General features: G+C 36.5%; 1 protein-coding gene across 2 annotated transcripts in view; it reads left to right on the plus strand.

The window, feature by feature from the left end:
* The window catches only part of Cntnap4 (contactin associated protein family member 4), a 312,074-nt gene that overhangs the window by 231,216 nt on the left and 60,922 nt on the right, over positions 1–19,936 (plus strand). For both annotated transcript variants that reach the window (XM_004659600.2, XM_045141713.1), the window contains exons 14-15: positions 3,415–3,571; positions 7,274–7,401. In XM_004659600.2, coding sequence (XP_004659657.1) covers positions 3,415–3,571; positions 7,274–7,401 — 285 coding nt within the window. The remainder of the gene's footprint in view (positions 1–3,414; positions 3,572–7,273; positions 7,402–19,936) is intronic.

Below are 19,936 nucleotides of genomic sequence, written 5' to 3' on the forward strand. Positions count from 1 at the left end.
CCGGTGTAGAACATTATGCTAAGTGAAAGAAACCAAACATAGAAACATAAATACTGCATAATTTACACTTCTGTATAGAAGTTTAAAAGTTGAGCTCATAGAGACAGAGACTTGAAGAGTGGTTATGGGAGGCTGGAAGTGAGGAAATTAAGAAGATATTGGTCAAAGAGTAACTATGTAGCTCTGTGAAGTGCTAGATATGATAATTAGCTTTGATGATAGCAATCAATTCATGATGTAAATCTGTATCAAATGTCACATTTTGGGGCTAGAGAGATGGCTTGCTTAGTGGCTTTTTTTTTTTTTTTGGCACTTGCCTGCCAACCCAAAGGACCCAGGTTTGATTTCTCAGGATCCATATAAGCCAGGTGCACAAGGTGGCACATGTGTCTGAAGTTCATTTGCAGTAGCCGAAGGCCTTGGCCTGCCCATTCTCTCTCTTTCTCTCTATCTTCTTCTTTCTGTTAAATAAAAAAAAAAATCAATAAAATTTATAAAAGACATCACATTTTATACCTTGGCTAGGTACAATTTTTATTCATTAATTTTAACTCAAGCTGAAAAATAATAAAAGGCAATTATTTATGCACAAATGAGTCAAATGCTAAAAGAACAAAAAATCACAATCCCTAAGGTGAACAAACAGCACAAAGTGAATAGGATGGCATAGATTTGAAAGAATACCACGTTTATTGCCTTCCATGTCTGGAAAACCTTCCAGGGTGCCCCAGCTGGGCTTGAGAACTGGTGGTAAAGAAAATGGTTAAGTCCAGAAGGCTGTGTAATGGAGAATGGTGATAAATGATAGTTGCTAATAACAGATTTTCTTTTAAAAAATGTTTTTATTTTTATTTATTTATTTGAGAGTGACAGAGAGAGAGGGAGAATTCTCACATCAGGGCCTCCAGCCACTGCAAACAAACTCCAGATGCGTGTGCCACCTTGTGCATCTGGCTTACTTGGGTACTGGTGAATTGAGCCTCGAAGAGGGGTTCTTAGGTTTCACAGGCAAGCGCTTAACTACTAAGCCATCTCTCCAGCCCACTGACAGGTTTTCTTAGGTCAATGGCTTCTGACTTCATTTGAGGTAGAAGACTGAAAAAGGAAAGAATGCTTTAGGTTCTGAGGGCCCAGTAATAAATCTAAGTAGGAAAAACAGGAAACAGGTCTCATATCTTGAACTTTAGATCTGAGTGAATTAGCAGCTTCTAGTGATGGTAATTCCATAGCTGTAGATGATCATGAACATGGAAGAATATCAAGTGCATGTTTGCAGAAGGAGGATCTGTGATCAAGCACAGTTGAAGAAGAAGCCCTAAGGATAGCCAGATTGTGAAAGAACACAATTATGAAAGGTAGAATCAATCAACATGATTTTTAAAAGAAATTTGTATTTATTTGTTTATTTGAGAGTGAGAGACAGAGAAAGAAAGAGGCAGAGAGAGTGAGAGAGAAAGAGAGAGAGAGAGAGAGAGAGAGAGAGAGAGAGAGAGAGAGAGAGAGAAAGAGAGAATGAATATGGGTGGGCCAGGGCTTCCAGCCACTGTAAACAAACTCCAGACGCATGCACCCCCTTGTGTATCTGGCTAACGTGGGTCCTGGAGAATCAAGCCTTGAACTGGGGTCCTTAGGCTTCACAGACAAGCACTTAACTGCTAAGCCATCTCTCCAGCCCAACATGTTTTTATTTTAATATAAAATGTCTATTTCTCAGACAAAAATTAAATTCTTATACTTGTCTAAATTACTTAGCTAAAATAAAATAGTCCTGATGGACCCAACATACATTTGGTACCTTTCAACATTCAAGGGTTTCTCTTTTATGGGGAATATAAAAAGTATAGCTTTGGAAAATTTTATTTGGTATTTAGGAAGCATAATTTATTTTTACTTTAATCTATGAACATATAATATTATAGTAAATATTAAAAATATCTAGAAAAAGCTTTAATTAGGCAACAAAGAAAGATGAACATTCCTGATATTAATAAATTTAAGCATCATACAAGCTTCAGATTATCTTTTTGTTTTTTAACATGGCTGGCTTTCATAATAATGGAGGGAGGGAAGTCTTCAGCATTCTCAGAAGTGCTATCTAACAGTAAGTTAGAATTAGCATTGCCTTTAGTGAGTAAAGAGAAAAACATAAGCAAAAGGACTGAGTTCTCAAGGGGGCAGGGCACTTATACTATTGACCTATAAATTAAGGTTTTGAAAGTCAACAGAAAAATGATCAGGCCACTCTGGGAGCTGAACAATTTGACACTGCTTACATTCTTCTCCTGCCTGGATTCTTCAATGACTATGATTTTTCCTGCATATTTTTTATTCTAAGATAGATTATTGCATGCCCCACTTCCCTTTCGACAAATCCTCTCCTAAATGTTCTGTCCATTCTTTGCTCAACTTCCTTGGCATCATGTTTAGTCTTCACTCTGTGAAGGAGCTAGGAGCTGAACATTTATCGTAGAAAGATACATTTAGCCAAGGGAGACATTGTGTGTGTACGTAATATTTGCTTCAGGCATGAGGATCTTCAGTATTATTTCTGCAGTTTTCAAATAAATAGCTAAGCCAGTAAATGGAAGAGAAAATACAGACTTCCAAATAAATCTTAAATCATGACAAGGAAGTGCTATACCATGCCTAATGTTTAGTCAATAGCTAGTATATTTTTAGCCAACAGATACAAGGAGGGAGATAAAGCAGTGTCTGTACATAACATTACATAATGTGTTAATGGGTGCTTCATGATTTCAAATCCATTTTATTTTGTTATGTTAATTATTGCAGGTTATATTTTGATGCAAACTTGTCTTAAAGATCTTTTTAAAGGAACTGTGTGTGTAAATTGCACTTTCTTCTTCCCTTCTTTCATTCCTCCTTCCCTTTTTTCTCCCCTCCTTCTCTCTCTCCCGCTTTCTCTCTCTGCCTCCTTCTTTTTTCTTCTTCCTTCTCACACTTAAATAGGCACCACTGTTTTATATTCAAAGAATAATTTACCAATCATGTGAGACTAAATGATAGATTTTGAAACATTTCTTTTTGTAATGATATTTATTTATTAGAGAGAGAAAGAGGCAGAAAGAGGGAGAGAATGGGCATGCCAGGGCTTTCTGCCACTCCACATGAACTCCAGATGCATGCAACTCTTTGTGTATCTGTTTTACATAGATACTGGAGAATTGAACCTGGATCCTTAGGCTTTGTAGGCAAACACCTTAACTGATAAGCCATCTCTCCAGCCCTTTGAAACAGATTTCTCAAAGAAATACAATCAATGCAACGTGTGGAATATTTTAACATATTAGTTGTTCTTTCTGGTTGTACTCTCTACTAATTTAGGGAGAAATGACAAAAGTTATGTTATTCTGGAATGGAAGAAGTCTTCAATTTTTCACCTTTGTCTTTCAGATGGAACCCCTTGGAGCTGGTGGGTTGGAATAACTAATGAGACACAAACTTACTGGGGAGGTTCTTTGCCTGATCCTAAAAAATGTACATGTGGCTTAGAAGGAACCTGCATTGATGCTCAGTATTACTGTAATTGTGATGCCGACCGGAGTGAATGGTAATTTTAAGATAAATTGCCTAGTTAAGATAAAAAATTTTTAAGGGATAACCACTTTGAATATGCACAGCTAGGTAGATGTTAAACCAGTTGATATAATGAAGAAATTGGTTATGTTTCAATGAGATATGGTACAATCAGTCTATCCTGTATACTAAGATCAGAGCCTTTCTGAGGTTATGCTTTAGTGATGGACCCCATGTCACATTCATTTTATTTATATTATATGATAAAATAAAAATGTCTATGACATGGAAGTCAGTTATCATTCTCTTTAGTTCTTTTTAGTTTTAGTATCAATTGAAATTCTTTTATTTTCACATATGTATTATTTACCCATATGTAGCCTGTTACCAAAGTATGTCTTATCAATAGTATGAAACTTTAAACATATAAACTTATAATTTGTTACAATTATTTTAGCATGAAGTTCTTTAAGGTTTTTGAAGGACAGATCATGACAGAAATAATAAATCTTCTATGGATTTTATTTTGAAACAGGAAATCTATAGCATTTAGGAATTTGAAAACTGAACATAAAATAGTCTTCAAAGTAGGAAAGATGTGTTCAGCTTCATCTGAAAAATTAAAATGGCATTTATTGTATTTGCAAATGGACTACACATGTATATTACTCTTATTATTAATATATAAATACTTCGAAGGTTTCATAGCCACACTTTATCATAAAATATGTCTATATTACTATATTATCAATTAAACTTGCATTTACTTATTGTTTAAAATAATAATAACATTCTCTATCTGCCTGTATCTCAAATAAATAATAAGTAGATAAAATAAAATAAAATAAATTGAACATAATAATGTGTGTGCAAATATAATTGATTTGGTTATAAGATACACATGCATTCTAGTGATAAGTTGCTGGAAATTGAGCACACAATCTGAAATATCTCATCTCACTTATTTATTTGGAAGATATCATCATGATATAGATGAGGTAAATATGTATACAAATGTATATATATGAAAATATATACATATGAATGCATGCATGCATAGATATATGGAAACATAAGTCACAATTAAACTTTTTGTTGTTATTGTTATATAGAAGGAGGGTCTCTAGCTCAGGATGACTTTGAGTGCACTCTGTAACCCAGACTCTTCCCTCCTCCTCACAGAAATCTTGCTATCTCAACTCGGTCAATTTCTGGGATTTGAGTCACCATGTCTAGCTATATATGACCACTTTATTATGTTTCATATGTAGAATATTTTCTCCACAACCCAACATACTTTTTGAAAGTTCTAATCCCTTTAGAAGGCAACTGTTTTTTTCTCACTATATTCACAAATATTGCTCTCACACAGTAAAATGGTATTTTTAAATGTGTACAAATGTTAATAGTAATGCTTAACAATAACAAATTAACATAACCAGCATCAATATGTCCCCTCAGTGTCTCCATCCCACATTGTTAATTAAAACTAGCTTTTTTTTTTTAAATTTTATTTATTTATTTATTTATTTATTTGAGAGCGACAGACACAGAGAGAAAGACAGATAGAGGGAGAGAGAGAATGGGCTCGCCAGGGCTTCCAGCCTCTGCAAATGAACTCCAGATGCGTGCGCCCTCTTGTGCATCTGGCTAACGTGGGACCTGGGGAACCTAAAACTAGCTTTTAAAAGTAAGAGTTTAAAACTTCTCATATGACATTCTGGTTATGGTGGAGTAGCTTGCATAGAACTAACAGATCTCAGGTAAATTTTACACAGTTGGACATATATTATAAAAATTAGCATTGGAAGCAAGAGGGGTGCTGCATAGATGGGAAGCTCTAGGAGCATTTGAGAGAAAAGAACTCAAGTGGGTGAGATATATATTAGAAAATCTTTTCTTTGGGGGGCGGCACTGGCTACATTATGTCATTGGATGCCTGAAATGCAAAAGACTATCAAATTTTCCCTTTGGGAATAAGGTATCAGGAGACAGAGGATAGGGCTGTCAGAATAGCTAAAACTTGAGAGAAACTTTAATTTTTATAAAAGAGATAGCCACTTTAAAGGAATCTACTGTGTAAGCTCCTCTTCCTTTGGGTTTTTAACTGCCTTTTGAAGTACACATGCAAAGAGGAAACATTTTAGGACCAAGTGGAGAACTCCAGCCAAAAACTGACCAAGTTATGTAGCAATTCTCATAGCTACCACCAAGGAAAAGCAGAATTTAGAGTTTAAGACTGTGATATGGTTTTATAAGCCTTTTAGCTTTCAGTAAAACTGACTAAAGGTCCATGACTTTACAGAAAAAGAGTATGGCCCAGAATTGAGAAAGCACACACAAGACCCTCTAGAAAGTATAAAACCATAGGGTTGTGACTTTTTACTATATATGAGAAAAAATAATAGCTTCAAGGAATAATAACAAGATCCAGTGTCTTTACATTTTGTTATCCATAATCCAGATCTGCATCAGTGGTAATCATAAACATGTTTGAAGACATAGAGGTAAAGATAATCACAAAGATTCCTCAATGGTTAAAGCCACTTACTTGAAAACCCTGCCTGCCCAGGATCAATACCCAAGCTACCCCATAAAGAGTCTGGTGTTTATTTACAAAGAGGCACACAAAAATAAATAAAGAAATAGACAAACAAATCTCAAGTGGTGAGAGAATTTTAAACAAATAAATGGAAACCATGTCAAAAATGCAAATTTTAGAACAGCAAAGAATAGCGTGCAAAATAGCAATTGTAACACATTCTCTAGACTAAAGAGAAATAACACAAGATAAAATTACAGATCTTTGGACAGAAATGAGAAACAGTAGTTATTTAAAAGTACCCAGTCTTCAAATTGTTACCTTAAATACAAAAAATGAAATTCACTGTTTAATGGTACTCTGAATTTTAAAACATGGATTTAAAACACATTAAAACAATAATACAAAGAACAAGTACATGGTGTGTGTGTGTGGGGAGTGTTGGAGTGTTAAATTATCCTGTATAAAAGTTCTGACACAGGCTGTAGAAATGACTTAGCTGTTAAGACACTTGCATGCAAAGCCTAACAACCCAAGTTCAATTCCCCAGTACCCATGTAAAACCAGGTGCAGAAAGTGGCACATGCATCTGGAGTTTGCAGAAACTAGAGGCCCTGGAGCACCCGTATTTATATCCTCTCTCCCTCTCACTGCTTACAAATAAATAATTTTTGAAAGTTCTGAGAGTTTATGCAATTTAAAAGTATACTGTGATAAATTATGCATACATTTTGTATTTCATAAAGGAAACATTAAAATACAATAAAACAGCATCTGTTTAAAGAGAGAAAAATGTGGTTAAAATATGTATGATGCATTAAAAAAGAAACAGATTTATAAGTAAATAATCTGAGGAAAAAGAGAAATAACTTTTAAAATGATAAAGCTAAAAACAAAATATATAAATAAACTATTTCAGCCAAGTATAAACTGATCCACTGAATAAGAAAGTCCCCTAGTGTATTATAGTTTTAACATGTTATATTTTATATTCTATATTTTAATGTCTATAAGAGATATTAGGTTGCCATATTTTTATGTGTAAAGATGAGCAATTGGATATTGATATTTTGTGAGTGCCTAAATTTAACTAACAGACATTGGTTTTAAAATATAAGGAGGACTATTGCTTGTTTTAAAATTAGGTTAATCATAATAATTTAAAATGTTTTGTTGTCGCTATTGTTTCTTTAGGACTAATGACACTGGATTCCTCTCTTATAAGGAACATCTTCCGGTAACAAAGATAGTGATTACAGACACAGGTCGGCCACAGTCAGAAGCTGCTTATAAACTTGGGCCTCTACTCTGCCAGGGAGACAGTAAGTGATCACAATGTGTTATGAATTATCTAAGGAAAATGATGTCACTTAATTGTCATGAGCTTCTCCAATGACTATTGTATCAGAATTCTGTTGCCAAAACTCATAAGTAAGGTGAGAAATATTCTTTTAGTTAGTTACTAAATCAGTATCTCTATGAAGTATAGTATCTGATAATTTCAATGATGAAAAACCCAGTTAGGATTTTGAGATAAAGAAACTACTGGCTGTTCAACTTGATTGGGTCATAAATACATCCCAGCATTCCTAAATTTCTTTATATCTTTACTTAGAAAGAATCATAGTAATACAAAATTGTTTAAAAATGCATATGAATTTCCTACTGTTAGCCTGGGGTAAGATCTGAACATCAATAGAAACAGATGTCAGTTTGATCAAATATATTTCAACTTTTAATCTCTACTTTTTTTTCAATTTGTATATGTGTGAATTGACATTAAACCAATAGATTCTACTGTTTTGTATATTTAATGAATTAACATTCCAAGGCAGAATTTTAAAATTCAAACAAAGCTCATAATTCACAGTTCATACACACATATCTGTATATCTGATTTTAGCAGGAATGTGACGAGCATAGATTCTTAAGTTCTCAGAAATCAGTTAGCTTAGATATGGGTGTGCTGATTACTCAATGCCTTTAGAATTTCCAGAATATAAATGGAAATAGAAGAAATATTTATTTGTATTAAAAGCACAACCTGAAATAAAATTTTACTGTAGGGCCTCAACAGAAGAAGAGAAGGTCTGACAACTCAGTAGGTACAGGGAGATATGTAGCAGAAGTTGCTTAGTTAAAAAGCAAAGATGATATGGACCTATAAAAATTATATATACATTGTATAAAACTGTCTGCCATGATACCCACCTTTCTGATGTGTATCAGCTCTACTTCCTGCCTTGGCACAATCCCACAATCACACGAAGATGACATAGGATATTTCATGGAGGGAAAAATTATGTGCAGCGAAGTGAGGTTGTAAACTCAGGATGCATCCAGGGGAGTGTGACAAGTTTTTGCGGCTATAGCAAAGCAGCTCTGTATGTTACAAGCTCCTTTTGATGCATGCTGTGATTTTAATTCTGCAATGACCCAGACTGGTTTCTTCTGTCTGATATGAACTTGAACACACACACACACACACACACACACACACACACACACACATTCTTTGAATAGTGATTCTACATCCAAAGCAATGTTGCCCCTCTGCCCCAATCTCCAGTGGAAATCTAGCATTGTCTAGAGACGTGGTTTGGCTGTTATGGTTGTGGGTTGGGTTGTTAGTGTCATCCAGGGATAGAGATCAGGGGTACAAGAAGTTGTACTGGAGTATGATACATATGACAGCTACAACAATAACTGTATGAACTAAAGGTTTCTGTCGTGCTGAGGCTTAGAAACCAGAGCATGGATACTATGATTAAAGGATATAGAAATAGGACACTAGTAATACAGCTTTATACATTGAACTATTCCAAGGCATGCTCAGTAACCTCTTGATTGGTTACTGAAATAGTTGCTGACTAATTGGTCACCTTATCTCCGACATCTGTGTCTAGGGTTGCAGCGCATCTTCATGTATTAGTCAGACTTTCACTGCTGTGAAAAAACTAACTTGACAGAAACAATTTACTTGAGGAAAGATTTATTTTGGCTTAAGCCTTCAGAAATTTCAGTTCATGGCCAGTAGGCTCCATTATTTCCTTGCCATGGTGAGCAGAACATCGTATCAGAAAGGTATAGTAGAGCAGTTACTCAGTGGGTGGTAGCAGGAACCAGAAAGAGAAAGAGAAAGAGAAAGAGAAAGAGAAAGAGAAAGAGAAAGAGAAAGAGAAAGAAAAAGAGAAAGAGAAAGAGAAAGGGTCTAACAACCAAATACAGCCTTCAAAAATATACCCAAAGTAACTTACTTCCTCCCATCAATCCCACTTCTTTCATCATCTCTCAAAAATGCAGTCAACTATGAATGGAACGGACCATTCAATTGATTAGGTGAAATGCCTCATGATCCTATCATCTCTCAATGATTGGCTATAAGATTGGAATCACCAACTGGGAGCCAAACCTTCAACACATGAGCTTTTGGGGATTATTTCGTATCCAAACAATAGCAGATCATAAGATCATTTTTCTACAAGGTTTTCATTATTTCTTTTCATTAAGAATATTAATGTCGGGCTGGAGAGATGGCTTAGTGGTTAAGCGCTTGCCTGTGAAGCCTAAGGACCCCGGTTCGAGGCTCGGTTCCCCAGGTCCCACGTTAGCCAGATGCACAAGGGGGAACACGTGTCTGGAGTTCGTTTGCAGAGGCTGAAAGCCCTGGTGCACCCATTCTCTCTCTCTCCCTCTCTCTGTCTTTCTCTCTGTGTCTGTCACTCTCAAATAACTAAATAAAAATTTAAAAAAAAAGAATATTAATGTCTATAGGATAGTCACTACCTCATCTCACAGTGCCAGAGTCTACACACCTAAGGTGTCATGCCTTAGGCTCATTAATTTTCTTTCTGAGACCACACACACACACACACACACACCCACACACAGGACAGATTTGGTCACATGGAATATAAGACCTCACAAAATGGTTCTTATAAGCAAGGGAAGAGTATGGAGATTTTACTATAAAGTTATCAGGACTAGATTTTGAATAATTTAATTTTGAAAATAATCAAATTCTTATAATTAAATTGAAAGCATGAAGATAAGTCTTACAGACCATTAAAATGACATTTGATGTAATGCCAGAAAAGTGATGAGGGTTGGAACTAGGCAAAGGTTCATTGTCATGGCAATTAAGAAGAAAACCAGAGCCACAGAGGCCCCCAACACCTCATCACTGAAGCAGGCCAAAAATGAACCCAACATAGCTCAGGGAAATTTTGTGGAAGAGGGGGCAGAAAGAATGTCAGAGCCACATGTTGGGTCATGATATACAGAGACATTTATCGTACCAATAACTGTGGGCTAACTCCACAATGCACGACCCATATACCTCAACAAGGAGGGACCAATGGGGAGGGGGTAGGTCTCAGATGACCCCAATAATGTTACCAAACTGCCTGTATTTGCTGAATACAAAACAAACAAACAAATAAATAAATAAATAAGAAGAAAAGGATCAATTGGGGAGGTAAATTCAAACTGATCTTGATGGAAAAGTTTGAAAATGATCTTTGGCTTTCTGCTTTGAATAAAACTATTAGTATCACTTATTGAAATTAGATTTCATTTTTTTCTCAGAACTTTCTTTATGATTCCAACAAAAGGTATTGAACAATTTGTTTTCATAGGGTAAGGAAAGAACTTTGAGAAAAAAGACAAATAAAGATTCCCAAAGTAAATATAAATAAATGAGCTGGAAGGTGGGGAAAGGAATGTACATATATAGATAGATATAGATATAGATATAGATATACTATATGTGTGTGTGTGTGTGTGTGTGTGTGTGTATGGTAAAAATATGTATATATGAATTAGCAGGTTACCCTCTTTTATCTCCTTGCTGCTGTTTCTGTTACTATGGGGGGCCATCCTCAGTGGAGTTATGGTATTCACTCAAGGGTCTTGAAAGCCTTAGTAAGTTCCTGTGGGGTAGTGGGGGGGACCATGCCTCAGGATATTCCTTACTTTATGGCTCTTACAATTTTTCTGCTACCATTTCTGTAATGTTCCCTGAGCCATAGCAAGTCAGTTGGCAGTCTGATTTAGTGTTGAGTTCTTTGTAGCCTCTGGATTTCTGCTTTGATAGGTTTTAATTGATCATCATGTCTGTCACCATCACCCTGGAGCTGGTTGACAGGCCAGCAGTAACAGTGGTATTCATTTTGCCACTTCCTTTGCAATTTATCCTGTGCCCTGGCAGATGTGGTAGAGGTGAAAATCTCATGGTGGGCAGTAAACTATCTTCGTGTCTTATTGATGGATCTTGATTCTCCTACATTTTCTCTGCCATCTGTATAATAAAACAGCTTCTCCTACCAAGAGTGAGTACAGCTTGGGTTAAACAGGGTATGAAAAGTTATTTGAGATAACTTTTGGTTGGTGTGCAAGCCTGCACTACTCCAGAGAGAAGTGGGGCTTCTTCCTGAAGTCTGGGTTTCCTGACCATGGGATTTTGACTTCGTTTTCCTGTACCAGATATAAGTTCTCTCCAAATGAGTAGGTCTTATGTCCAATCAGAACAGTTGGTTATCTGTAGAGGCTGCATGCCATTATTGCACAAGAGAGTGCTTCTTGTCTCACTAGTTTATGTTGTGGTCGGTAAGGTCCCCTGCTTATCCATGATGTTGGTGATTGTTATCTGGGTCCGTTAGGGCTCTCCAGCACTATGAAGTCCCACCAGGAGGGTGCTAGTTTCCCTTTTGGTTCCAGCATGATGTCTTGATGTCCTGTGACCATGGTTTGTGGTGTCTTCAACAATAGGGTATTACTTTTTTTTTTAACTCTGTCAGGTAATCAAGTGTTTTGGCAGTAGCCTACATTGTTTTGGGGACCTCATGGGTCTTCCTGGCCCAAATTGCTATTATTATTGATGTCAGAACTTATAAATAAGTAATGTAAGGTACTGTTTTCAAAAGCGTGGCTGATATGAATAATAAATATGTCTTTGAAAGTTGTAATGTAAGCCAGGTGTGGTGGCACATGCCTTTATTCCAAGCACTTGGAAGGCAGAGGTAGGAGGATTGCTGTGAGTTTGAGGCCACCCTGAGACTACATGGTGAATTCCAGGTCAGCTGGCTAGAGTAAGATCCTATCTCAAAAACCCAAAAGAAATTAAAAATTTTTTAAAAAACATAAATAAATAAAGTTGAAATGTAAATACTACTATCCTTAATTAATTTATTCATAGGGAATAAAACTTGAATAAAAAATGAGAAGTGGCTACAAGTTAAACATCTTTAAAAGCTAAGAAAACTAAGTTTATTATTATTATCATAAAGGACTTCTGTGAAAATCCTAAAGTTGACATTATGCCTAACAAATGCTAAAATGCTTTCCTTCTAAAACTCAGGTTCAAGTCAAGAAAGCCATTTTTTACACTGTTATTCATTTATTCCAATGCTAGAACACAAAATATGTCAAGAAAAGAAATTTAAGGCACAGAGTCAAGTAAGGAGGAATAAAAGGTACCTATTTCCAAATAGCATAGTTTTCTAAGTAGGAAATCCAAAGATGATTTTTGTTTACAGTAAATTTAGCAGAGTCACAGAATACAAGCCAATATACTCAATCTTTTTCCATTATAATAATGAAATGCGTTATTAAAAATTTAAAATGCATTTTACAGTATTGTTAACAATATGAAATACTCTGGTACAAATATAACAAATTTTTTAAATAGAATAAATTAAGCTAAAGCTAAAAAATTAACTAAAAAAATTAACTAAAAATTAATTGAAAGTTTCAGTGATTTGATATTAGGTTGCCTGTTCTCCCACATTGATAATGTAGATAGAACAAAAGAGTGAAATATTGACATCAAGGTAGAAAATTGATTAAAAAGAGTAGAATAGAGAGCTTAGAAGTAGACCTACATATCCAATTTGACTAATTGACTTTTTACAACATCACCAAAGCAAATCAATTTTTTCCTTCTTTTTTTCAAGACATAGTTCTGAACTAACCAGAATCCAATAAAAAAAGTAGGAACAATAAACTACATGAAAAGTATGACCTTATGTTGCTTAATTTAAAACAAATACTCATTAAAATAATATCAGAGGAAGCTGGGCCTTTAATCCCAGTACTTGGGAGGCAGAGGTAGGAGGGTTGCTGTGAGTTCAAGGCCACCCTGAGATAGGTCAGACTATACTAGAGTGAAACCCTACCTCGAAAAACCAAATAAATGAATAAATAAAAATAATATCAGAAATAGACTTAAGGGATGAAGATTTTGACATCATTGTAATTCTCTAGATCTCCAGGATGTTCTAAAATCTTATTGAATATGCTACTAATTTAAATATTTTAGACAGAAAAAATGTTTACAAAGACAATGGAAAACATCTGAGTGTACCAGCTAGCAGAACAATGATACATAATGGAATTTACCAGGTACTTCTGTGTCTACTCAGCCACCAGGAGCAGGAGGACATCTTTAATTTTTTTTAAATTTAATTTATTAGTTTTCTTTTCAGCAAATACAGGCAGTTTGGTACCATTGTTTAGGCTCATCCATGATCTACCCCCTCCCAATGGGCCCTCCTTGTTGATGTAAATGGGTCGTGCATTGTGGAGTTAGTCCACAGTTATTGGTATGATAAATGTCTCTGCATATCATGACCCAACATGTGACTCTGACATTCTTTCCGCCCCCTCTTCTGCAAAATTTCCCTGAGCCATGTTGGGTTCATTTTTGGTCTGCTTTATTGCTGAGGTGTTGGGGGCCTCTGAGGCTCTGGCTCTCTGATTTGGTAGGAGTTGATTTTTCTCTGTGTTGGTCTCCTTCCCCTTTGTGCTGGTATCCAGTTCATCAGGAAAACAGCACCCTTGCTTGTTTCACCAATTTTCTTTAGTTTCAATCGGGCCCCTTTTGAGCTATGTTGGGGCAGCTCTCTCCTTAGGATCTGCATCTATCTGAAAAAGAGAAGCAGATTCTCCAATGGAGAGTAAGTTAGCACCCATAAAATTGAGATAACACTCTTTTGATAGAGAGTTTAATAGGTGTAGGCCCTCTTGTACCCCATGATTGATGGTAGCTTGATGTTGGAGAGTGGGCTTATGTTTGGATATGGTTCTGACTTGTTTCCCAGCTCCAGCTATGGGTCTTGTACCACTGAGGGGATCAGTTAGCCAAATCAAGAGCAGTTGATTCCCCACCATGGCTGTGTGCCACTATTGCATTTGTGTGGGCATTACACCAGGTTATTTGTTGCTAATTAGGTTAGACCATTAGTTTCTTGGAGTTCATTTCCCCCAGTCGCCCATGTAGCACCTTCTGGCACTAGACACGCTGACTGTCTGGGGACTGACTCTCTCCTGGCTTCCAGCCATGCCGTTCCATTTTATGTGTCAGCTGCGTATGGAGTTTTCAGCAATAGGGTCTTACCACTGGCCTTTGGTGGGTCATCAAGTACTCTGACAGAAGTCTATCATTGTTTTAGGAAACCTTGTAGAGATACCAACAGACCCAGTTATACCCTTACTGGGCATCTACCCTAAAACCTTCAAACCACAGGCCAGAATGATTTGCTCAACCATGTTTGTAGCGACATCTTTAATTTTGAGGTATTATAGCATGCTTATAGACCAATAACTCCTCCATCTCAGCTTGTATTTATTTCACTCAGAGAGCTCACCTTAACAGCTTTCTGTAGTTTGTCCCTAGAGATTACAGTTTTGGAGGTGTAGGGGACATATATATCAAGCGTCCAGATGTTTCCTGTCCATGGCCCCCTCTGTTTAGTGCTGCACAAGGCCAGTGTGGTTCATAGGCTGTGCCCATCTGGTGATTCTATATTACCAGTGCGTGATGAAGTCAGAACAGAAATTTTGAGTATATTTTTAGAATAATTTATTCCAATTGGATAGAGTAATTCATGTCTGTTGAATATAGCAGTAATAACAACTGGGCTGGGGATGGTGTTTTGTATGCTTTAGTTTTTCTCATTCCAATTTATTCTATTTTTACAAAGGCATTATTCAGTGATGGCTTATGAAAAATAGAATAAAAAGGAAAACAATGTTCTCTAAAGATAGCTTGAGAATCACAGCTCTTGACCTATAGGTGGCTTGTTCCTAAAGAGGTTCAATAATGACAGAAGGCCCAAAGTGTTCTGAAGGCCTCTGAAATATCTCCAGAAAGCATCCAAACTCCTAGGGAGTAAAATAGGAAGCTGTGGTTTGACATATAGGATTAGTTGAGTTTTGACATCAGCAGAAAGGCATCTGAAGGGACCTTCCACAATTTTGTGCATTTTACAGCACAAAGAAAATTCCTAAAAAATAGCATCCAGGTCCAGTTCACTTTCCTTCTTACACCTTCATTTAGAAATTCTCCCCAGCTCCTTTACTGGTCCCTTTTACTGTGAGTAAAAACCTTTCTGCAAAAAGCTTTCCTCTCTGATCTCTAGAGGACACAAAACTTCTACCCTCTGTCGGAGAAAAATGCACATATTACAATATATTTCTCAAATGACTTTTAATTATGTTTGAGTCCCTCAAGAGCAAAGTCTATTGCTCATTTATTTTTGTGTTCCTGGTACCTACTACATAACCTATAACATGAAAGTTAATCAATGAATAGCAGTTTTGTACAGAATGAGAATTATCCATCACATAAATTGAAAGAAACCTATACATAGCTTTTGAATTATTGGTAAGATAAAGAATTAGTTATACATTGTATGAACAATTAAATGATAGGCAACTATATGCTTTTTTAATGTTTTTTTTTTAAATTTTTTATTTATTTATTTGAGAGCGACAGACACAGAGAGAAAGACAGATAGAGGGAGAGAGAGAGAGAATGGGCACGCCAGGGCTTCCAGCCTCTGCAAATTAACTCCAGACGCGTGCGCCCCCTTGTGCATCTGGCTAACATGGGACCTGGGGAACCGAACCTCGAACCGGGGTCCTTAGGCTTCACAGGCAAGTGCTTAACCGCTAAGCCATCTCTCCAGCCCAACTATATGCTTTTAATGAAAAAAGGTTTAGATTATAATGAAAGACTGACTTGAAAAATCTATAGCACAAAGACTTCTGGTTCTGAGTTACTTCTTTTCAGTATACTTGTGTCATGGCACTGTAAGTGTTTTCATATATGAGCAGTATGTTACTGCACACTACATTCACTCTTTCAGTAACAGAGTTCTTTTATGAACTGAAATGATTTCTAGTTCTTGAAGAAAATAGCCTACACTCCAGTTTGTTTTGTTTTGTTTTTTTGAAACAAAATATTCATTATTAATCATTTTTTGCTAGTTATGCTATTCTATGTAGTGTTATTTTAAATATGATCATATAGTCCTATTACTACTAAATCTATACTCTTGAATGATTCTTGATTTTGGTAAATTTCTTCTTGGACCCCCTTGTGAAGTAGTTGCCATTTGCCATTTTTCCCCCTTCCAGAAGGACTCATGAGCATTGCATTTACCAAGTTTGCTTGTGCTTGAGAATAATTGTAGGCTGAAGATTCTATGATGAATGCAGATAATTTAAGTTAAAAATGCTTCTATTTTCCTGGGAAACACTTTATTGTGATATAACTCACATACCCTATAATTCATCCTTTTAACATATACAGCTGAATCAGATTTCAGTGTATTATTCATTTCAGTGTAGCACACAGACTCTAGCAACCTTTCCACAGTCAGCTTAAGAGCTCTTTTTCCCCTCCAAAATAAGCCTATTTCCATGTTTTGGAGATCCACCATTTCCATGCCATTCCTATGTCACCATTCATCAACTTTACATCTCATAGAACCGCTTTTCTGTTCTCTATAGATGAAAACACAAAGTGTGTCCTTTGTGAGTATTTTTGTCATGACATTTCAAATTTCATCTATGTTGAAGCATGTATTAATACTTGTGTGTATGTATTGTAGTGTATGTGTGCATGCACGTGTGTGTGTGCATGCATTATGTATGTGTGTTTGTGTGTGTGTGTGCATGCACAGTATGTGTCCATGATGTGCCCCATGGACTCACCTGACAACTATATGCTCCATTGTTCTTTCACCTAGAATCTCTTATTGATTCAGGAGCTTGCTATTTTTTCATGAGCTCCTGTGATTATGCTCCTCTATGGGCCTGGAATTACGATATACATAACCACATCCAGGGGGTCAAACTGGAGCTTTCCCTGAAGCCTCTCCTCAGGCCCTCATGCTTGCACTGGAAGTGATCTTAACTGCTAAGCCATTTCTCTAGCCCTCAATACTTAACTTTTATGACTGAACAATAGCTCCCTATAAGAACAGAGAGTACTATTTTAATTATCAACTCATTGTTTCATGGGCATTTGTACTGGTTCACTTTTTGGATGTTGTAAATAAAATTTAGGTCATTATTCATACTTGTTTTGTGGACATGTGTTTTCAGATCTTTTGCATATGGACGTAAAAGTGTAATTCGTGGGTCATAGTATAACTCTGTGTTTAATCTCCTAGTATATAGGATCTCATTGCCATTAATCTTTGTAGTTGGTTATAGTTTATTGTGGAGCAGGTTTTATTTTTAATTTTTTCCTCAAAATACTTTTGTGTTCTTTATTTTCTAAGTTCTTTCAAATTTGAGAACGTCTCTCTGTTGTTTCAACAGTTAAAAAACAAAACAAAAGAAAGTCTAGAATGTTGGTTTTGCAGTTAAAGGTGTTTGCTTGTAAAGCCCTGATGGACCATGTTCATTCCCAAGTACCCAGGTAAAGCTAGATGCACAATGTTGCACCGTGTCTGAGTTCATTTGCAGTGGCAGGAGGCCCTGGCATGCCCATACCCTCTCTCTCTTAAGTGAACAAGTAAAAAATGCTTTAAAAAGATAAAACCAACAATAACAACAAAAAGAACTCTGGGCCAGATATTCTTGTTCTCTCTCTCTCTCTTTCTCTTTCTTTCTTTTGTTTTTTTCATGGTAGGGGCTCTCACTCTAGTCCAAGCTTGCCTGAAATTCACTAAGTAGTCTCATGGTGATCCTCCTACCTCTGCCTCTGGAGTGCTGGAATTAAAGGTGTGTGCCACCATGTACAGCCAGATGTTCTTTTAATATTATTTTCCTACTCAGAAATTGGTGAGCAGTGCTCCTTTATTATATAGCATTGAACATTGTGGAGAAAATTGAGGTCAAACTAAGTTCCATTTTAAAGGTGGATTTCAGTTTTTTGGTCTGAATACTAGAAGGAACAATTATCTTTGTGGGTGGTAATTGAAACAAGATGGATCCCAATGCTGTACATTTGGTATTACTTTTAAAAATAATTTTATCTATTAATTTATGAGCAGATAGAGATAGAAGAGAGACAGAGAGAATGAGCATGCCAGGGTCTCAAGCCCTTGCAAATGGACTCCAGATGCATGTGCCACTTTGTGCATCAGACTTTATGTGGGTACTGGGGAATCAAACTCGGGTCTTTAAGCTTTGTAGGCAAGCACCTCAACTGTGGAGCCATCTTTCCAGTCCTGGTATTATTTCAATTAAAATTTTTGTGGTGTAAAAGGTTTGCACAGTTGCAAACATGTTATAAATTTCTGTACTTTGCAATTCGTTTTTAATTTTAAAAATTTTGCATTATTTATTTATTTGCAAGAGGAGACAGAGAAAGAGGAGATGTAGAGAGACAGAATGGGCTAGCCAGGGCCTCTAACTGCTGCAAACTCCAGAAGCATGTATTATTTTGTGCTTACATGGGGACTGGGAAATTGAACCTGGTTCCTTAGACTTTGCAGAAAAGTTCCTTAACTGCTAATCCATCTCTCCAGCCCCTCATTTCTATTTTTTTAAATATATTTTTTGTGTATGGGTGTATGTGTGTGTGCATGCTTGTCAGGGCATACATGTAGAGGCCTGAGGACAAACATGGGATATTGGTCTTCTCCTTCTACCTTCTTTTTTTAAAATGTTTTTTTTTTAATTTTTATTTATTTATTTATTTATTTGAGAGCGACAGACACAGAGAGAAAGACCGATAGAGGGAGAGAGAGAATGGGCGCGCCAGGGCTTCCAGCCTCTGCAAACGAACTCCAGACACGTGCGCCCCCTTGTGCATCTGGCTAACGTGGGACCTGGGGAACAGAGCCTCGAACTGGGGTCCTTAGGCTTCACAGGCAAGCGCTTAACCGCTAAGCCATCTCTCCAGCCCTTCTACCTTCTTTAAGAAAGGGTCTCTCTTGTTTATTATCTGGGAAGCCCACTCTAGCTGGCCCATGAGCTTCAGAATTCTCCTGTCTCTGCCTTCTGTTTCTGTAAACATGTTTACAGATGCATTCACTTTACACCAGGCATTTATGTGAGTGCTGGTGGTGATCAAGCTCGTGTCAGCAGGCTTACAGACTTACAGAACACGTGCCTTTAGTTGCCTAGCCATCCTACCAGTCCCCTCACTGAATTTTTGATACTGAATATTTCAAATAACTTTATTAAATATATTTCTCAGTCAAGTGATTGTGTTGACATTTTATGGTTAAATTACAAACACTCACAAAATTAGGACAGATTGTTGCAAGTCTCTTGTTCTAACAAATTCTCGAGTCACTGAAATTGGTTTCTTCATCTTGTCTGTATTGACTGGTATCGTTGTCTGAAAAATCACAGCTGCCCAGAATGCATTAAATAATCAAAGGTGCATGTAGGCAATAAATAACTTTGCAGAAGTTAGATGCTTAGACTGGAAAAGATATTGACTAATGATTTGGTTAATTTCTCTTCCATTTGACAGCCTTCTCTTCCATTTGGCAGGCTACATACAAGCCATTTAAAAAGTAGGAATCAATTCAGTTTCAACAGATAATAAGATAATATAATTTTCTAAAGATTCTTTATCTTACCATTTTACCATGCCATTTCTTTCTGTTT

Source organism: Jaculus jaculus, chromosome 1 (assembly GCF_020740685.1).
Source record: "Jaculus jaculus isolate mJacJac1 chromosome 1, mJacJac1.mat.Y.cur, whole genome shotgun sequence".
In the NCBI taxonomy this organism is placed as follows: domain Eukaryota; kingdom Metazoa; phylum Chordata; class Mammalia; order Rodentia; family Dipodidae; genus Jaculus; species Jaculus jaculus.